This window comes from Etheostoma spectabile, chromosome 14, assembly GCF_008692095.1.
Source record: "Etheostoma spectabile isolate EspeVRDwgs_2016 chromosome 14, UIUC_Espe_1.0, whole genome shotgun sequence".
In the NCBI taxonomy this organism is placed as follows: domain Eukaryota; kingdom Metazoa; phylum Chordata; class Actinopteri; order Perciformes; family Percidae; genus Etheostoma; species Etheostoma spectabile.
In genome coordinates, this window is record NC_045746.1 from 5169563 (window position 1) to 5188021 (window position 18459).

General features: G+C 41.5%; 2 protein-coding genes and 1 long non-coding RNA gene across 7 annotated transcripts in view; 1 reads left to right on the plus strand and 2 right to left on the minus strand.

The window, feature by feature from the left end:
• Positions 1 to 5279, minus strand: part of LOC116701961 (inactive phospholipase C-like protein 2) — a 30752-nt gene extending 25473 nt beyond the window's left edge. Inside the window, exon 1 of one of the 2 annotated variants that reach the window (XM_032536020.1) lies at positions 4572 to 5279. In XM_032536020.1, the coding sequence (XP_032391911.1) occupies positions 4572 to 4817 (246 nt within the window). In that variant the 5' untranslated portion in view covers positions 4818 to 5279. The remainder of the gene's footprint in view (positions 1 to 4571) is intronic. The other variant, XM_032536021.1, reaches the window with a different exon arrangement.
• dnah3 (dynein axonemal heavy chain 3) overlaps positions 2804 to 18459 on the minus strand; it is a 30617-nt gene continuing 14961 nt past the window's right edge. For 2 of the 4 annotated variants that reach the window (XM_032536019.1, XM_032536018.1), the window contains exons 42-63: positions 18266 to 18369; positions 17879 to 18173; positions 17582 to 17761; positions 17370 to 17493; positions 17116 to 17272; positions 16882 to 17025; positions 15834 to 16500; positions 15593 to 15758; positions 15264 to 15480; positions 14992 to 15174; positions 14639 to 14837; positions 13981 to 14494; positions 12243 to 13870; positions 11848 to 12073; positions 11518 to 11762; positions 11216 to 11332; positions 10737 to 10894; positions 10438 to 10605; positions 10166 to 10308; positions 9804 to 10008; positions 9390 to 9527; positions 8920 to 9273 (exon numbers count right to left, since the gene is read on the minus strand). In XM_032536019.1, the coding sequence (XP_032391910.1) occupies positions 8920 to 9273; positions 9390 to 9527; positions 9804 to 10008; positions 10166 to 10308; positions 10438 to 10605; positions 10737 to 10894; positions 11216 to 11332; positions 11518 to 11762; positions 11848 to 12073; positions 12243 to 13870; positions 13981 to 14494; positions 14639 to 14837; positions 14992 to 15174; positions 15264 to 15480; positions 15593 to 15758; positions 15834 to 16500; positions 16882 to 17025; positions 17116 to 17272; positions 17370 to 17493; positions 17582 to 17761; positions 17879 to 18173; positions 18266 to 18369 (6332 nt within the window). Of the gene's footprint in view, positions 2817 to 7452; positions 9274 to 9389; positions 9528 to 9803; positions 10009 to 10165; positions 10309 to 10437; positions 10606 to 10736; positions 10895 to 11215; positions 11333 to 11517; positions 11763 to 11847; positions 12074 to 12242; positions 13871 to 13980; positions 14495 to 14638; positions 14838 to 14991; positions 15175 to 15263; positions 15481 to 15592; positions 15759 to 15833; positions 16501 to 16881; positions 17026 to 17115; positions 17273 to 17369; positions 17494 to 17581; positions 17762 to 17878; positions 18174 to 18265; positions 18370 to 18459 lie in introns of those variants that run through there. The other 2 variants (XR_004335039.1, XM_032536017.1) reach the window with 2 other exon arrangements.
• LOC116701968 (uncharacterized) lies at positions 3685 to 6452 on the plus strand. Its single transcript, XR_004335041.1, has 2 exons — positions 3685 to 3999; positions 4532 to 6452. It is a non-coding gene; the product is annotated as an uncharacterized LOC116701968 (long non-coding RNA).

Below are 18459 nucleotides of genomic sequence, written 5' to 3' on the forward strand. Positions count from 1 at the left end.
TTGCTGTGAGCTGGCAGAACATAGCGTAATCTCGGATTTTAGCACTGTGCAGTGCGAGAACATCTCAGAGGGGAACTGGGCAGACTCACCCTGGGTCTGGCTAATTAACTTTAATCTACTGCTAACTTACAACACTAATAACATTACCGTCGCCAAAATAGCCAAATTAAATCCCTACTTCAGCGTTAACCGTCAAGCCACTCAACATGTATAGAAATGACCACCTCTTCTGAAGTGTGAAATTTGTTAACAATCATACAACACAAATACAGTAGTACAATGTCTTCCTCTGATGTAGCCTACACTGTAAGTCAGTAGTAGGCTATACAGTGGAGTTTAAGTGGTTTGGGGTCTTTTTGTAAAATTTGGTTTTAAAGAATTCTACAAGCAGCAGTACCACAGGCCAAGCAATCGCCCGTTCCAAACAGGCACATTTTCAACAGGCACTACGCTAGTACAGACAAATGTCTCTGACCATCCAGTCTATTTCTATGGTTTATCCTCTCCCTGAGCTGTGCAGGCATCATTCATTTACAGGCTAAAGTGTTTTAATGCAGGCTAAAGACGCTGATTTGAACTGCAGGAGGGGCTCAGGGCTGCTCTGACTCAAACTACTGCCTTTCCTTGGCAGTGCTAACGCTGCTCCCTCAGTCTGAAAAACACACACACAAAACAGACATCAGCCACCTAGGCCAAAATTAAATACTTCACTTGCACACACACCCATGCATACTTCACTTGCGCATACCTACATATTTCTTTTAACCAAAACCATTTCCTAAAACTAACCAAGTATGCTGGGTTGGATTCACAATGTTAACCACGTGTGACAATAACTTCAACAAGGTGACACACCAACCGCCAATAACATGTGAGCAGTCGTGTAACTCTCAAAATAACAAGTCAGCTTAATGTAAAAATGGGTTTTTCATGGGATGCAAGTAAAAATCTTGTGTTTGCCTCAATCATCCACCATAATGATCTACCAGATTGGTGGGCCCATGGGGTAAGCTGGACGTTAGGATTCATCCCAACTTCCCAACTTCATTCCAGCACTTTACATCTGGCAATTTTAATACTTGAAGTTGACTACTATTGTTTTCCACAGCTGTTGCAATGGATTGATCACAAAGGGAGTTATTAGCGAGCTAAGAGACAGCTTTACCTGAGCTGAATTATTGATTGCCACAATACATTTTGCCTGCACCTGTCTTAACCTCTTCATTTATGTTGTTGACGGTTGGTGTGCCACCTGTTTGTACCAATTTCAACACCACATGTGGTTACGTTGTGAATCCAAGCAACAATAATTGGTTAGTTTTAGGAAAAGATCATGGTTTGGGTTAAAAAAAACAATGTTTGTTATGTAATCAAGAAATAAGTCACTAGGTGGCTTTAAACTGGACTTGAACCCGAACTTCCTGAAAGAAAGTCCTGTGTTTACACACTTAACCATACAGGCCATACTTATGCTAACAAACATACATACTCACACATATTATGCATGTATGTGCAAGAGAAGTATGCATGTAGGTGCATGTGAAGTATGCATGTATGTGCAAGTGAGGTATGCATGTGTGCGCAAGTGAAGTATGCATGAATGCAAAAGTGGTTAGTACCAGTATGTATGTGCAAGTGAATTATATTTGTATGAGTAAGTGTTGAGTACCAGTATATCTATGTGCAAGTGAAGTATTAAATTTTGGCCTAGGAGGCTTCTCATACCAAAATGCAAACACACACACACACACACACACACACACACACACACACACATACATACACACACAGACCCATTAGACAGCAACCTACCATGTCTGCACACTTGTGTGAGCACACTCTAAAAAATGCTGTCCAGTAAAAACATATCTCAAAAAGATCTTGGATCATTTGGTTAGAAATTACACTGGAGTCAGGAGGTCAGCATAGCTTAGCATAAAGACTGAAAACAGGAGGTAACAGCTAGCATGGTTCTACACTTGTGCTTTTGTGCAAATTTAACAAACAACATATAACAACTTAATTGGTGAGCTTTAGGTGCTGATGAGCAGATTTGTTATCTTTGGACGGAGCCAGGCTAGCTGTGTCCCCTTGCTTTCAGTCTTTATGCTGAGCTATGCTATGCTAAGCTAAGGTTTATACTGAACGGGCAAAAATGAATGGTTACAATCTTCTTTTCCAGCTCTCAGCAAGAAAGCAAATTTATATAACACAAAATGTATTAATATTCCTTTAATTTTTTCCTTACACACTTAAACAGGTGAGGCAATTATTGGCTTATATCCCTTTAAAACCCCATTAGATTATTATATTAAAGTGCATTGTTTTTCTATTTTAATTAAAAAGCTGAGAGTGCCCATATATATACTATTTCACTCACACATACAGAGGAGCACATTAACATGCCAACCACGTATTTCGGAGTCTCATGCTGGCATGAGTAACGAGAGAGCTGGAAAGCTGATATTTGTTTTGCCTAGCAGTGTTTTACTAGAAGGCAGGTCTGTGCACGAGTGTGTGCTTGTGTGTGTATTTTAACTATAAGAAAGACAAAGAGAGTGCCTGATGGTTATCTACATCAAGATGAACTGGAAGCATAAACTGAGTGGGCACCTGATCTGCATCTCCTTCACGGAAGGAATAAATGAGAGGACAGCAGACAGCATGAAGTACTGATAAAATACAATTAAGGGTACTCTCATTACTTCAGCCGAAGCGAATGGATGCACACACACACACACACACACACACACACACACACACACTAGACATTATCCCATGACTCCTTTGAAAAGCGGTCTGGAATGTCATGTTTCCTGTTTATCTGCCTACATACCACCACATACTCCTGTTGTGTGGAATCCTGAGTTTATCCATAGGGGTAGTTTATGAAACAGCACAACACGGCTCGATCTATTCTAAGCCTCAGATTTTAAGGATTCAAACCTGAGCATGTTTATGGTGAAAGCACAAACATATACATGCACTCTTGTGCGAGAGACGGTTGGTTGATTGCTGAATGTTCTCAGCATTAAATGTGCCCACTAAACCTGAACAAGTCACATACATCCTCAAACCACAAATTCTTGCTTCAATACATGAGATGCACGTGCATTGTACAGCGTTTCTTTCCCATACACTGTTATGCATTACAACTCTTTGGACTTATTTATCGCCATTTCTGACCCAGCATATAGAGATCAAAGAACTTCCCTTGAGCAAACAGAGTGTTTTTAAACCCTGTGTGTCAGGCTGGCTCCAATGTCGTAACAAAAAAGAAGACAGGCAAGATCAGACCTGTGGGTTGGTGAGAGACATTTAAAAAAATGTTATGCATCATCACCAACTGCTCATGACTTAATAGCAATATTGCAACATGAACCTTGGAAGGAAATTGGCCAACTGGCCGGCTTCCTGTCTTGCAGAGTGGGTGCCAATCAGACACGGATGAAGCCATGTTTGAATAATCATGTCTTTACAGGCAGTAGCTATGGAGACCAGCAGCAACTAGAGATCAATACAAGACCTCCACGCTAATATGACTGAAACCATAAAAGGTCAAAGTCATTGGACGAGTTATTGATAAGATGTTGTTGCTATTGACAATACTTTAAATGCATTATGAGTAAAATAAGCATAAACTGTTGTGATATCTATTTCCAGGGCTTTATAGCAATAAACTTAACTTTAGCTTCAATCTGAGCTCAGATCAGTGTGGGGTTAATTGGATAGGGGTACGCAGAGGGCAAAGTGAATGCAATTTGTCATTCTAATAAAAGACTGCAGCAGGTGCTTTCACTTATTAGTTCCTCCTCCTCCTCCTCCTACCACTCCTCCTCCCCACTCTGGCTGATTAAGTACTAATAAGTGACATTGCCTGCTGTTGTCTGTGGCTGGAACAAAGCCTTGCCTGTACGCATCAACCCTATGGCACATAGGATTGAAAAGCAACATATGATTGAGCTCTGAAATTGAAGGTTTATTCTGGAGTCCTGTGAGGTCAGTAGTCAAGGCTTGGGGTCTAAATGTATGACAGGCAGCCTTTCAACATCCTAGATGTGACATGATGCACATGTTTAAGCATTTAATACTTGAGCATTCATTGAGACATGTGTGAAACGAGGAGACGGATCCATGTGTTGTTCGAGACAGATGGAGAGGAAGTTGACAGGAAGCAGAGACACAGTGTATTAACCGTTTATTTTCATGTTGCAGGTAGATTACGTCGGCAGTTTTGAGGGAGAGCTCTGTGTGTTAAGTCCCCACATCGACATGCACAACTCAGCAGTCATTTTATAGTGGCATTATTGTATTTTTTGTATGTTTTTTTTTTTTTTACATCCCATGGCACCAGCATTACATTCATGCATGGGCTTGTAGTAATTGTAAGTGATTGTAGCAATCAAGCAGGCTAGCCATTTCCTGCTTTGTCATATATTTTATGGAATCATTACTTATTGTTTAAGGTAGACCTGCAACAGTTTGCATGCACGTCTTATTCGTTTATAATGTTTCCTGTTCTGTTTAAAAGCAAGACGAGCTGTTTTCTCCTGACGGAAACGATGGCCTACCTTGATCAGACTGCTGCGTCGAGGAATTGGTTTGGAGGCTGAAACTGATCCCGCGCTCTCCCCCGTTGGGGACTCGCAGCTGGAGTCGTTTTGGACCCTCCTCACGGTGTCTGACACGCTGCAGTTTCCGTTTGACACCGGCTCTCCTCGGTGCGTCTCCAGGCTCATCCCGGCTCCTCCTGACGCAGCTTTCCAGCCAGCGACCTGCACACCGACGGCTCTTTTGTTCTCTCCAAATTCAGCCATGGTGACACTTTTGGGGTTTCTCAGATCTCTTGAAAGCGCCGTGACTCCGAACGCAACAGCGCTGCACGCGGACGCAGGGGTGCCATTATTTGAAGTGAGCGATAGGCAACCGTGCGCCAAGAGCAGAGGAAACTTATCTCTCTCTCTCTCTCTCTCTCTCTCTCTCTCTCTCTCTCTCTCTCTCTCTCTCTCTCTCTCTCTCTCTCTCTCTCGAGTGAGCAGTGACCGACACCTACTAGACCCCCGCCGCAAACACTCAACACATCTCCGGCCGCTTCAGCTGGATGTGCGCTTGCGTTCAGGAAATGCACATATGGCTGTCTGCTCCTCCTCCGCCACCGTCGCCTTAAAACATCCTCTTCCCCACTGTGCTGAAGAACAACGTAGCCTACACCATGATGATGTCTGCATAACATCAGTTCCTACTGTCCCCCTCTCTCGCTGTCTCGCTCCAGTCTTCATCAGCAGCCCCTGGGGTTATGAGTGCAGCGGCGCAACATCTGTCACCGATCTGTCAGATGTGTGTGTGGTGTGTGTGTGTTCTTTTCTGGGTCTCCAGCAAGGAAATGTGTGTTTTATTCGCGCTACTTAGTGGTTGATAAATCATGTTTGCCTATTATTGCTTTATAGATTCTCTCCGCCAATTCTGGGTGACAAGTAGCGCAATATCTCATTAATTGGTTTGATAGTTTATTTCTAGAAAAGGGCTGCAGAATAGCTTGACCAGAATCTATTCACTAACAACTTAAACATTTACAACTACCAATTTGGTATTTAAAACCCCCTATTATTAACGTTCGCAGCTGCAAACTTGACAATGAAATCATTAAACCCTTTATTGATGACTTATTAACATCTATAACTGCATACATGGTGATTAAAACCCTCTATTAATGACTAGACTAGGTAACCAAACCCTTTGTTATTTACTTGGCATTAGTTGACAGCTTGATTATCCGTCTATGCTTTTAAAAAGTAAGCTATTGTCTGGGTATATTTGCAGTTTAGACTTTGCACTCAAATTATTATTCTTTTCTGGTGTGCACTTTTGAGATGGTCCATGCATACCTAAACACAGTAGAATGCACCATTAACTGCCTCTCTAAATTTCAATTGAAATCAAGGTCAGGGATTTTTCTCTAGAATTCAGGGGGACATTTGTGTGATGCATTGCTCAGGGATAAATGCCAAGATGCATTCCCCAAGGGTAAATGCCTAACAAAACAAATTAGTTTACTTTTTTTTTTGGCCCTAAACGCAATTACTAGAACTTAATAAATCCTCAGTAAGAAAGTATAGAGAGCAGTGCATCCAGGTCCTATGGGTAGACTGGTTTTTAAATTTTCTGGACTGCAGTGGTTCTGTGACTCCAAATAGCTGCAATGATTTTGCTTGTTGACACCAGTTATACCAATAATTACACAAATCAAGGTCAGTGCAACGTTCACTGATGCGAAACCAATGTGTTGTGTGATTTGTGTAATGAAGGTTCCCTCCATTTTCAATCTAATTCCCCCACAACAAAACAGTCTATAGAGTTTTAAGGGGAGCCTTATCTGAAAAGACAGGAGGTTCTTCTATTATCAGCTCAACATTAACATACGGTGACTCCAATAAAAGCTGTGCACCACGGTGTCCTTGCTCAAAAACAGAAGTAGCATTGTTGTAATGTAACACTAATTAAACAGAGGTCTCACACTCTCATAAAGTGTTGGAGGACATGTCCGCGTTTTGCTCTTCTTGGCCGTTCAGTTGTCTCATTTTCATTAAAGGGAAATGGTCCTTTTAGCTTTCTAGGGGGCTCTTTCTGAAGGACATTTACACATTAGCTTAAGGAGGAGCTGAAGGGACTAGATAGAGGATGACACACTGTTTTTAGAGCAGGACTAAATTGGCGCTGAGGTCAGAGGTTCCAGAAGTTACAGGACGGATGCCAGAGTACCACTGAAGTTAGTACTATCTGTCACTGAGGTCTCAGTCAGCTGCATTTAAGCCTTGTGTGGTGTTTGGGTCTGTGGGACCCGTTTGCTAAAAGAACAATTATGCTATTTATTATTTCTTCTAACTCAAACTCATTGGCCTTAGCTCATTTTCAGTAAAGAACATAAAAAAGAACTTCTTTTCATGGACTGCACATGGTATTATTATTATTAATATTTTTACATTTCAAGCACTTTCACCTTTTCTGATTAAGTTCTACAAAATAAGCACCAATAATCATCAAAAATCTTGTTTCTATTTGTTTAAAACTTTTTTATGATTACATTTCCTTATTTTCTCACAAAAAACAAAAATGATTATCTGATCATTGATCTCACAAGGGTAAATGGCAAATATGAACCATAAATGATGAATATATCATAAGTAATTCATCTTTTTTTTAAAAGTATTTTTCCATAAATTGTTATGGCTGTATTGATTTAAAAGCCTAATAATGTGGTGGGTCCACCAGACCCGGGAACACTGGCTGTGTAACTGAAATATGAACACCACACAAGGGTTAATAATACATGGATTTAATGTTGCAGTATTTTAGGTCCTATAATCTCACATGGGTAGTGATGCGGCAGCTGAATTCAGAAGTCAGATGAATTATGTTAGAACCCAGGAGTGCTGACTACAGAATGCATCAAGCAACGCTGACTTTAATACACCATCAGCCGCACAGCACCACTCACAAGCTATCTGATCTAAAGTTATAGGGCTGAGTATGGGAAAGTGTCCCACTGGGGTTTTAATGCAAAAACATTCCTTACACAAAAGTTTGGAAAGTTGAACATCATGAAAAGGCTCAGTTGGGGATTTCTGGCATCCTGTGGTATAATGTACATCCTGTATGCAGAGAACCAAATTAATCCTGTACAGGGTTTTATAATTAAGAAATTAATCTGCTTGTCAGTGCAGAAAATTGTTGCCACACTCCCAGTTAGACCTCAATCAGTGATGGTGAGGCACACGTATCAACCATTTTTTCTCAGCCCTTAATCTGGATAAAACCCTCTTTAGTTTAAAAGATGAGCCATGTTTTAACATCACTGTTGCATTACCAAAGCACTACAATGAAGATATTTTTGCAACCCCTATGTCCCAACAATATTTTAGTGGTACTGTTTCTCAGACCTAAGACCACACTTCCCATAAACCATTCTTGCACTTGATGGCACACTGTTTTGCTGCATGAATATACATGATAGGGGTGTGCAAAAGAATCGATTCCCATTCATCCAGATTAAAAATCAATTTGAGTAATCAAGAATTTCTTTTTGTTTTGCAATGATCACATGGGAAAGGCAACTACATTTACATAATGTGAATCATCTTTTAAATTGAGAATCGTTTTTGAATCGAAAAGCGATTTTGAATCAAATCTTGAGCCTAACAATCATTATCAAATCGAATTCTCTGAATCATGCACCCCTAATACATGATAACATTTATTAATGACACAAGACTGTATCTTAGTGTAGATGTAGTGAGCAGACATTGTCATTGAAGGTACCAGTCCAGAGAGCTGTGGGAAAGTGGTTTGCCTTTGCTGCCATCTAGTGTTTGCTATCAGAACACACTGCTGAGTTGAGAGAGCACTATATTGACATCCAGTTGTTTTGACGTTATGCCGACCTTATTATCAAGTAATACATCTTAGCAATAACCCACCACCCACTCTGAAACAAAAGAATCATAATATAGAAATGTAAAGTGCATCATAGTGCAAATACATATGAGAACTAGTTATTTTCATTATGAGCTTACACCCCTTGACTAGTATAAGTATGAAACACATACATTCTTCACATCCATACAATGTATCTTCTGTTTACTGTGTAGCTCACAGCTAGTGTATGTTAATAACTTGGGGTTTTAGTTTCAAACTTTAGCAGCCAATTTCCCAAATCATCAGAGAAAACAAAAAAATCATGCTAGATATACTAAAATATTACCATAAGATTTCATTGTCAAAAAAAGAGAGAGATTTGATTGTGGCCAAGCTTTAAAACCTTTACAGGTTTCAGTTTACACCTGTGTTACTTTGGCATACAAACACAGACATTTCCTTTGGCATATACAGTACATATTTAGTTTAAAATATTGATGCTAGTTTTTAGTCATCCAGCTGGCAGAGGCACGCCACCCCACGGTTAATCCAGTGTTTCTGTGGCTTGTCAGAGGGCAGCTCGATGGACAGGACGTAGTTGGTGGAGTGGCCAGTGGTGGACAAGGTGCCTCTGCGGGCGCTGGTTTTGTAAACAGGACAAATGTAGATGTTTTCATGTTTAAACATAGCCATTTCCCCTGGTTTCAGCTTGATGATGGGCAAAGAATCAAAGAGGATCTTGGGGAGGGACTCTCCAATGACCATGTTCTCTCTGTCCCAGCGCGCCCCCTCCATGTAAAGACCCTTAACATAGGCCCCGTCCTCTGGTTTCTCATCAATATGGGTCTCATTTTTGGTGACCTGAAACACAACTCAGAGCATGAATATCCACCCTAAATACATCCCTGTTAATATGAAACTCATATGATTGAATATGAACTGAAACACTGAGAAAAGTTGGCAAAATAATTACATGCCTCAAATTCAAAGCCAATGAAGTCTATGGGGATGGTGTACTTCCTGGCAAAATTCTGAGCCACTCCAGTGAGAAATGACTGGGTGAAGTAGAAGCCAGAGACCCAGAAGACTGTAGGTGGGCCGGTACCTATCCAATCCTGTTAAACAAATATCCAAGCATATGCATTAGTATATATATCTTTTTTTAAATGCTATGTAATCTATTCTCTATACAACCAATGTTGCTTTACTACAATCCAAATGTTATAGATCAGTTTTTAAAATGATATTCACTTTGCATAGTCAAACAATTTCCCTGACTGTACAAATGCATTTGGACTTGAACTACTATGTGCTTCATTTATCTTGACAGTCATATTACAATGTTACCTCCGCTCAAGGACTGTACAACCTATAACAATTATAATTCTTACTTGTAGGAACTTCAGCCTGGCCAAGAGATCAGTCACGTAGCTACCCATTGGCTTGAGAGAGGGGTATGACTTGGCTGCCCACATAGCGGGCAGTTTGCCCACCAGCATACTGTTGAAAACATTCTCAAGTTCAGCAGACATAACTATCTGGCCCTTCAAAGCTTTGCGGAGGTTAACCAAGCTGACGCGCACCACATGAGTGAGTCTGTCGAGAGGGGAAAATAATGTTGTCAAGCATTAGTTGTAAGGGATGCCATCAGTGTGCCCTACACACACTGATCAATGATCATGAGTTATTGGTAAATAAGGTTTGTCTTTTCTAATATGAAAATTAATTGCCTAGCAGCCCAAGTTGTTAATACCTGTTAAAACGGATGATTTCCTGCCTCAAAACCGTATTCATGGACTCCTCATACATGACCGGGTATTTATCTATCACCATTTGTATGTTGAAGTCTGCTGGAAGCTTAGACAAGATGTCTTCTGCAAGCTCATCTACTACCTCCTGCAAAACAGGTGACAACACAGTAGCTTGAATATAAGACAACAAGTTTGCATGTAATGTTTCCTCAGGGAAATAAGTGTAAACCGAGAGGGTGAAATTAAAAGGATTCAGACAATAGGCAGTGCAAACCTGAGGAGACTTGGCCCCGCCGCCTGTCTGCCTGGGCAGAGTCAGCAGAACTCCATCCAAGAGCTGATTGGTCTCTTGATTATCCTTTGTGATGTCAGCGTTGCTATGAAGTCCAAACACACAAGGATCGGCACAAATTGGAAGACTGCGAATGTAGTTAACATACGTCTGGAATAAAGAAAATAATTTATCAGATAGGATGATTCAATTTATGTCACATGATTCATGAGTGATAATAATGGATATGTCAGTCTTGTGCTGTAGCACTAATTAGGAATTGACCTTTGTTCTGACAGTACCTGATAGGGGCCATGAGCTGGGACATAATACAGATCTCCCTCACACAGGTGGTAGCCCTCCTGCTCTATCAGGTCCCAACTGTAGAAGATGGACAGAAGTGACAACAGCAGACGCCTGTCTTTGTCGTCTGTCACCCTGCCACCATAGTTGCACTCACCTGAGAAAGTTTATTATTAAAACAAAAGCAAAAGTTGGAAGTGCAAGCACAATGATTTGATGTTAATTGAGAGGTTTTGTCAAGTTTGTTTAGTTATTATATTAATGACGTGTTACTATAGACACATTTTATATGTGCAAAGAGAGAGGGGGAGAGATTTGTGATAAAGGCTATTCATAAAAAAAAAAAAAGACCTGCTCAGGGGTTAAGGTTATCTACCAGGTTATCTCAGCCTGTGATTTAAGGTTGACCTACTTTCTCAAAAATATCACCTCAGAGTTAAGTAATGCCCTACTGTGTTAACAACTGTTGCATTTTCACCTGTAAGGTATGTGAGTGCCTCCAGTGGAACCTCATCATACTCATCAAGGAACATCTGGATCTGTCTCATACTGATCCTGAGGTCAGACTCATTGAATTCATAAGGAATATTCCAACCTTAGTGAAAATGGGACAGCAACAAGATTTTTTTACAATCAGAATACTGTTACAATAAAAATATTAAATAACCAGGAAAATAAATCAAAATGGAAATCTTACTTTACAACGATCCAGGGTAAAAAAATTAAAATAAAAAAATCATCACACGGGTCAAACTGTAAACTACAGCTAATATTCCTCACCCAGAGGTCCAAAGTTCCTCCTTTCCTGTACTAGGGCGTGGAAGAAGGAGAGGCCAAATAGGAACTTCTGCCAAGTGACCTGTTTCTTGGAGCTGTCAAAGAAGTCAGGGTCAGAGATGGGGTGACTCAGGTAAGAGCGCAACAGGTTGGCTCTTATTCCTTTAGGAGGCTCATTGGTCATCTTCAGCCCATTCTGCAGGATACTGACTGGGAACTTGTCAGATGGATAACTTGTTAACCACAATCTACGGGAGAAGAAAAGATTCTTGCCTTTATTGGTTTCTTCAGACAAGAACACGTTTCAGTTAAACTCACTGTGTAGTCTGTTACCTAAAGCTAGGATGCGTGTTCTCTGGGGTGATGGTTTCCTCACAGATCCTGTCCAGAGCAGGCATCCAGCTGGTGGCCAGGTGGCAGTTCTGCAGGACCACCCAGGTGCCATCTTTGATGGCTTTGTTAATCATATGTGCTGCAATGGGTCCTTGTCCCTGTCCAAGAGAAATGGTTTGGGTCTTACTGCCCCCCATGTCGAGGTCATCAGCAAACTTCAGCAGACCTGAAGAAACAATGCAATACTCTATTAAGGACTTTTGGCACCCAGACATAAAATCAAGAGCCACTTTTGAACCAAGTTTCCTTCTGTATTTAATTATATATAACAGTGTGAATAATGGTTTGATTGTGTGTAAAAGTGTAGAAAAGGTCACAAGTCTTTGATTAATCACCTGCCGTTGGATCAGACCCTGGTGACAGCACAAAAATGAGAGGAGAACAGCAGTTGGAGTCTTTGTAACTCCCTGCCAGGTCAAAGGTGGGTGGTTCAACGTAAGCCTGTCCCATGTTATTCACGATGAAATCCTGCACTGCTGGAACCAATTTATCTGGCCTGAAGCACCTAATTACTACCATTCTGTCCATCCCTTCCAAGGTAATCCACTGGTCAGGTAACTGGTCCTCATGTGGCTTTCCTGAATCATAGAGCTTCTTCCATTTTGAGACGTTGTCTCTGACATGTTCAAAAAAACCATCCAGGTTTGGAAGTTTGGACGCCCTGACAACTTCAGACCAAGATTTTTCAGACAGCCAATCTGGAGCAGGGTTTGGGTAAGGGTTATCTAAAGCAATGCCACCTGTTAAAAGGAAGCGCCAGACTTGGTCGTCAACGTGGCCCTTACCCTGCATGATTCCTACAGTGAGCAGCAGGGAGAAAAGCAACTTATCCTTCTCAAAAAGGGAGCGGCACACATTATTGTAGATGCTGAGGGTAAAGTGCTCAACAATGTTGTTGATCCTTTCAGTTACATCGTCGCTCTTTAAGCTCTGGGCAATGGAATACAGGTAGAGGTTGATGAACCAGGTCAGGGAGTACTGGTACATAGGCTCAATGTTTGCTAATTCTGAGATACAGAAAAATAAAATGGAGGAGTGCTCAGCCACAGGACGGTAACCCATGCGAGTGTCATCAATTTCTTTCTCTGTGACACTGGCAACTTTTTGCTTTTCTGAGATCTCCTCAGAGAGGATTTTGGAGGATGACAAGATCTTAATGGCGGTCTCATCTTCTAGGATGTTCCCCTCTGAGGAGGAGAGCACTTTTAAGATCTTATCCTCGATTTCCTTCAGCTGCTTGTTGTTGGCAGCACTCTCTAGAATTAGCTGGTTCTTCTTCTCTTCCAGCTCAGGTTTTTCTTTGGCTGCTACAATCCCTAAAAGCTGGTCCTGTAGGCCTTGTGGTGTGATCATGAAGTTCAGCAGACAGACTTTGACAGCCACCTCTGGGAGGTAGTGGGGGTTCCTCAGCCCAGTGGTCATGTAGAACAAGAAGTCTTTAGAATATTCCACAATATTATCCCCTATTTTCATGTACTCAACACCCTGCTGTTTAAAGGTCTGCTTCAGCAACACAGGTTCAAGTACCGGATCAAGCTCCTCTCCAATGTTCTCCAAAAGAACTGGGGTTCCGAACTGGATGCAGTTTTCCAAAATTCTCACATAGTTTCCATCAGATAGTTTGATAACAGCAAGTTTATTGCCCTTCTCCATGTTCTTCACCCACTTATTGGCTTGGCCTTGAGGGTCAATCATTAGCGGCCATCGACGGGAGTTAAACACAATGATACCATTGTCTGTGGAGAAGGAGTCCACTGGCAGTCCAGCAATCTGCCATGCCCTGATGGACACCTGGTTACCTAGAGTGTTACTGAGGGTTAAGACCTCAGAGGAGGGGATATTCCTCTTCTGGCACAGGATGTGCCACAGCTCCTGGCACTCCATTCGGTAGTCTACTGTGAATGCACCAAGGTAAGATACAGTTCCCGAAGAGAGGAGTATGTCACCTGTCAGGTTGGTGTATCTGCAGAAGGGAGATATAGTACCAATCTGATTAATATCAAAGTCCAGGAAGACCACACATCATGATTAACAGTTAATACATTATAATAGGTTTTAGGTTTGTTTTGATACCTAACCCTGAGAAGCCTTGCGGCCTCGGTCCACCTGTCCTTCTCCCCACCCAGTCCTCCAATCAGCTTCTCTGCCCGGATCAGCTTCTGAGAACACAATTCAATGTTGTCCTCCAGGTCTTTCTTCTTGGCAATCATGGCCGCCAAGTCATCATTTAGGCTCTGCAATCTGTCTACAACTTTTTTTAGCTCAGCTCTTTTTACAGTCAGCATTTCCATCTGTACAGCCAGCTCATCCTCAGCCAGCTTCAGTCTCTCCTTCTTGGGGGCTACCACTTTGGCTACACGCTCATACACTTCCATTGCTCGTACCCATTTACAGAGACCCTCACAAGCCGAGGAGACATTTTTGATGATGGAGGGCTGGAACTCGGGGTTGTCGATAAACTTGTCTCGGATTTTCTTGATGTACGGAGCAGGAATGTTGTCTCTGTCGTAGGCTTTGAGGCTTTCCAAAAACTTCAAGTCTCCAAGAAGTTTCTTTGAGGGGCCCCAGTAGTCCTCAATCATCTTACCTGCAACATATTTATCGGAAACAGCAATGCTGTTATCATATTTTACAATGAGCTAAATATGTATATATATATGCAATATAAACTTTTGTCATTAAGAATGAATGATGCCATATGAAAATAATTCTTTTAAAGCTGTGATCTTACCTGAGCCACCCGGATCAGGCTTCCTCTCAGGTTTGATGCCCTTCATGATACAGATGGACTCCATGACTAGCTTGACCAGACCTGGTGGGTTCTGCATAGACTTAACTACCGTAATGTCTGCAGGTTTTAAGGTGTCCAAGGCTGACAGAGCAGCCTCCAATGCAGGCATTGCTTCTGCCAAGTCTCCCTCACACTCTTCCTGAAAGACAAACAATTCTTGTCTAAATACGTAAATGGATGCAAACCAAAAAACTGCACTTCTTGAAAACAATTAAAAATATTTGAAAACTAAATAAACTATGGACATTTTTGCACTGACAAAATTAATCACTACTGTTAATATATCTGTATACCTTAATGGCCTGGGCTGCAGCTGCTGCGTCATTTGCCACTTTCTCATCAGCAGACACAAGTTCCTTCTTAGCATCCACCTCCACTGTTTCCGCCTCTATCTTAACCATCATCTTATCTGTTTCAGCTGAGGTCTGGATGAGCTCTGGCTGCAAGGCAGTCAGCTCCTCCTGCATCACAGACACCTGTGGACATAGTATGAGGTGTCAATATCCTTCATTTGGTCAGAAAACAAGTGAAATTCAAAGTAATATTGTTTGCCAGGGTGCAAAACCTGAGATGCAGCAAACTCCAGTTTCTGGAGACCAATGATATAGCGGTTCCTCGCAGTATCCACTTCATTCCTCTTGGCATTGAGCAGAGCCTTGAAGGTGAGGATGAGTTCAAGGTAGGAGGTGGGCGTGACATAGTTGTGTCTCCTCAGTCTGGAGAAATACCTTTCAGACATATTTTTGACACTTGTCTGAAAGGTCTTGAACATCTCCACCACCCTGAGATCACAGAAAAACAACCTAAATGTGGCATACTACACTGTGATCGATGCAAATTAAGTATATACACAGTAAAGCAGCTAGAATTAGTACACCCTTCTTATGTCCTTACTCCAGTCTGATGTTACTTTCCATTTCCACATCCTCTAGGAATTTGTGGGCCACCATCTCCAGAGCATCATTTGGCCAAGCATGGAACCAGTCAATGGTGCAGCAGTTGATAAGGGAGGGAAACATCCTAAGACGGTTCCTAAATGCATCACCGATAGGACTCATGGCTGTTGAATGCAACAAATTCCAGTTACTTACTAAAACTTCATTCAAAAAACAAAAAAGGACAGGTAAGTGCCTACCTAGCACAATGTGAAGGTTAGCCTTCACACGGTCAATGAAGAAGTTGTACATTGAGAGCGGAGTGGCATCAATCTTTTTGCCCTCAAGCCGGGCTATTCCCTGCCCTTTCTCTATGATGTCAGCACGTTCGTCGGCAGCAAAAATGTTTGGCACGTCACCAGTGTTAAGCAGCATGTTGATGTCTTCTAACATAGCCTCATCCTTAATTTGGCTGTCATTAAACAGGAAAACCAGGTTCTTTCCCTCGATGCCTGCTTTAAGCATAATCCGCTTCAGGTCATCACGCCAGTCTGACATGCTGTAGTTCTTGGTCAACTCAATCTGGAACAGGACATAATCGTTGATATAGGTGCCCAGCTTAGTGGTGCTCTGACGCCCTGAACCGCCAATGCCGACAAGCAGAAGGTGACCATTGTCTTGTTTTAGCACACGGCAGATGCGGGAAACGTGCTCAATGGCAAATTTGAACATTACAAGGGACATTGGTGCCTTGCTGCAGTTGTTGTATTCGTTCAGGTAGAACTCCATCACTTCTTGTAAGGCACACAAGTCTGTAATTTCATCGTAGGCCTTAACATCCGAATCAGGCTTGCCATAGTCTCCGAACAACAAGCTGCGGATGCTCTCGTCCACTACATTGCCATCTGGGCTTAGATGGCTCAGGAGCTAGACAACAAAAGTAGAGATTTAGGATTACCACAGTGTACAGTTTTGAATCTAGATCTTAACACACTATACAAAGCAGCAGCTTCTTTCACTGTTTGTTTGTTTATTGTATGAGTGACTTGGACATTTTTAGATTTGTACTTTCCCGCTAGCACTTGGATGCAGAAGCAGATATTGAATGACAAAACGATCTAACATCAGAAACCCTTTAAATTGATTTTGACCTAAATCTACTGAAGTGATCTTTTTGCAAATAGCTTTTTATCCACATAAAATAAATAAATGTTTTTTTGTTTTTAAAGACAGGACTAATAAACTATTGTTTTGACTTTACTATAATAATAATTGTTGAGTCTGTGTGTGGACACTAATCAAACATACCTTTTCCACATTCAGCTTAAAGAAGTTTGAGGTTCTCTCTTTGACGATGCCAAAGAATGTCTCCCTGTCTTCGTTGTCAATGAGTCGGTCATAGAAAACCCGGTAGATCTCATGGATCCACAAGCGAATCAGTTTTTTTTCATCCTGACATAAACAGCCAACATTCATGGAAATACATCACTTCAGAACAATTAACCAATTAACCAAACATTTCACTATCGTCTTCACTCTTACCTGCATGTGTGTATGTGGAGCCAGGAGCACACCCCGTATTACTCGAGCAAAGTCCCGCAGGTTGAAAATGTAGTGGGACTTAGACGGCGTGGGGAGGAAGCTGTCCATGGTATCCTTATAGACTGCCATGGTGGCCTGGACCATGATCTTGCCTAGCCTTGGGCATAAGACAAAAAACAGTATGTCTTTCTGACAAAGATAATTTATATAATTATACCACTGTGTGACATTCTAATACATATTTGACAAGTTACCTGTAGAAAGAGGCATCAAAGCCCTTGTTGAAGTGCCAGTCAGTGATGGAGCTGAATATCTTGGTCATGGTTTCAACATCAAAGGAATCAATTGAGATGACATTCAAGTGACGGGTAAAGCGGCCTAGCATTTCAAAAAACGTGTCAGTTTCATCTGGGGTTTTCTTTTGATGAAATTACTATCATTAAATAAATAATTTTTCCAAAAATACCTGTAATGTCATTTTTCCCACCACCAGGAGGACCCATTGCAGACATAAACAGCACGTCCTCTATGTTTATTCTGGAGGTGTCGGCCTTGTCATACCAGTGACGATGGTCAATCCACTGCCTTAACAACTCGATTGGGGGTTGGGCACCGTAGATTTCTTTAGCTGGCATGTTCAGATCATCTATGTAGAAGAGATAACAATCAATTTTTATGTGAAAAGTGAATGACTATCGAACACTCATTGATCCAATTTTAGTCCAACAGTATGGATTTATGTTGTATTTGTGTCTATTTTTACCAACATAGATGATACACTTCTTTCCTACAGGAGGTCCAAATACGCCCTTCCTTCTTCGGTCCAGCTTGGCCATGATGATGTCTTGGGTCTGATTTGCTGAGGTTCGAGCTGAGAAGTTGATACAGTTTGGTGTGTACCGCTCTTTAGGCAGCTTTATCAAGAAGCTTTTGTTGATGACAGATTTGCCAGTGCCAGTGGGCCCAACAAACAACATAGCTATCTCATGTGCCAGGTAGGTACGCAGGAAAAAAAGCTGACGTGCTGTCTCCATGGTTGGGATAATGAGGTCTGACACCTGGCAAGGAAAAGCATAGTTTCAGCAAACATGGACATTTACAGTGACATCTTTAGCAGCAGTAGTAACCTCTGTCGCATTAACACACGCACATTAGCTCCAACTGGAATGACGTTTTCTTCATTTGTAATGGAATCAGTCCATATATTCCATTGTCCTTGTCCATCCTTATGAAAGTAGTAGTCGTAGACTGAGCCTGCAAAATAAGTAAACATGAGGAATTTTTAATGTTAAACAGGAGGTTTTTAATTACTATAGTAACTGCATATGAAAATACATTTTGTAA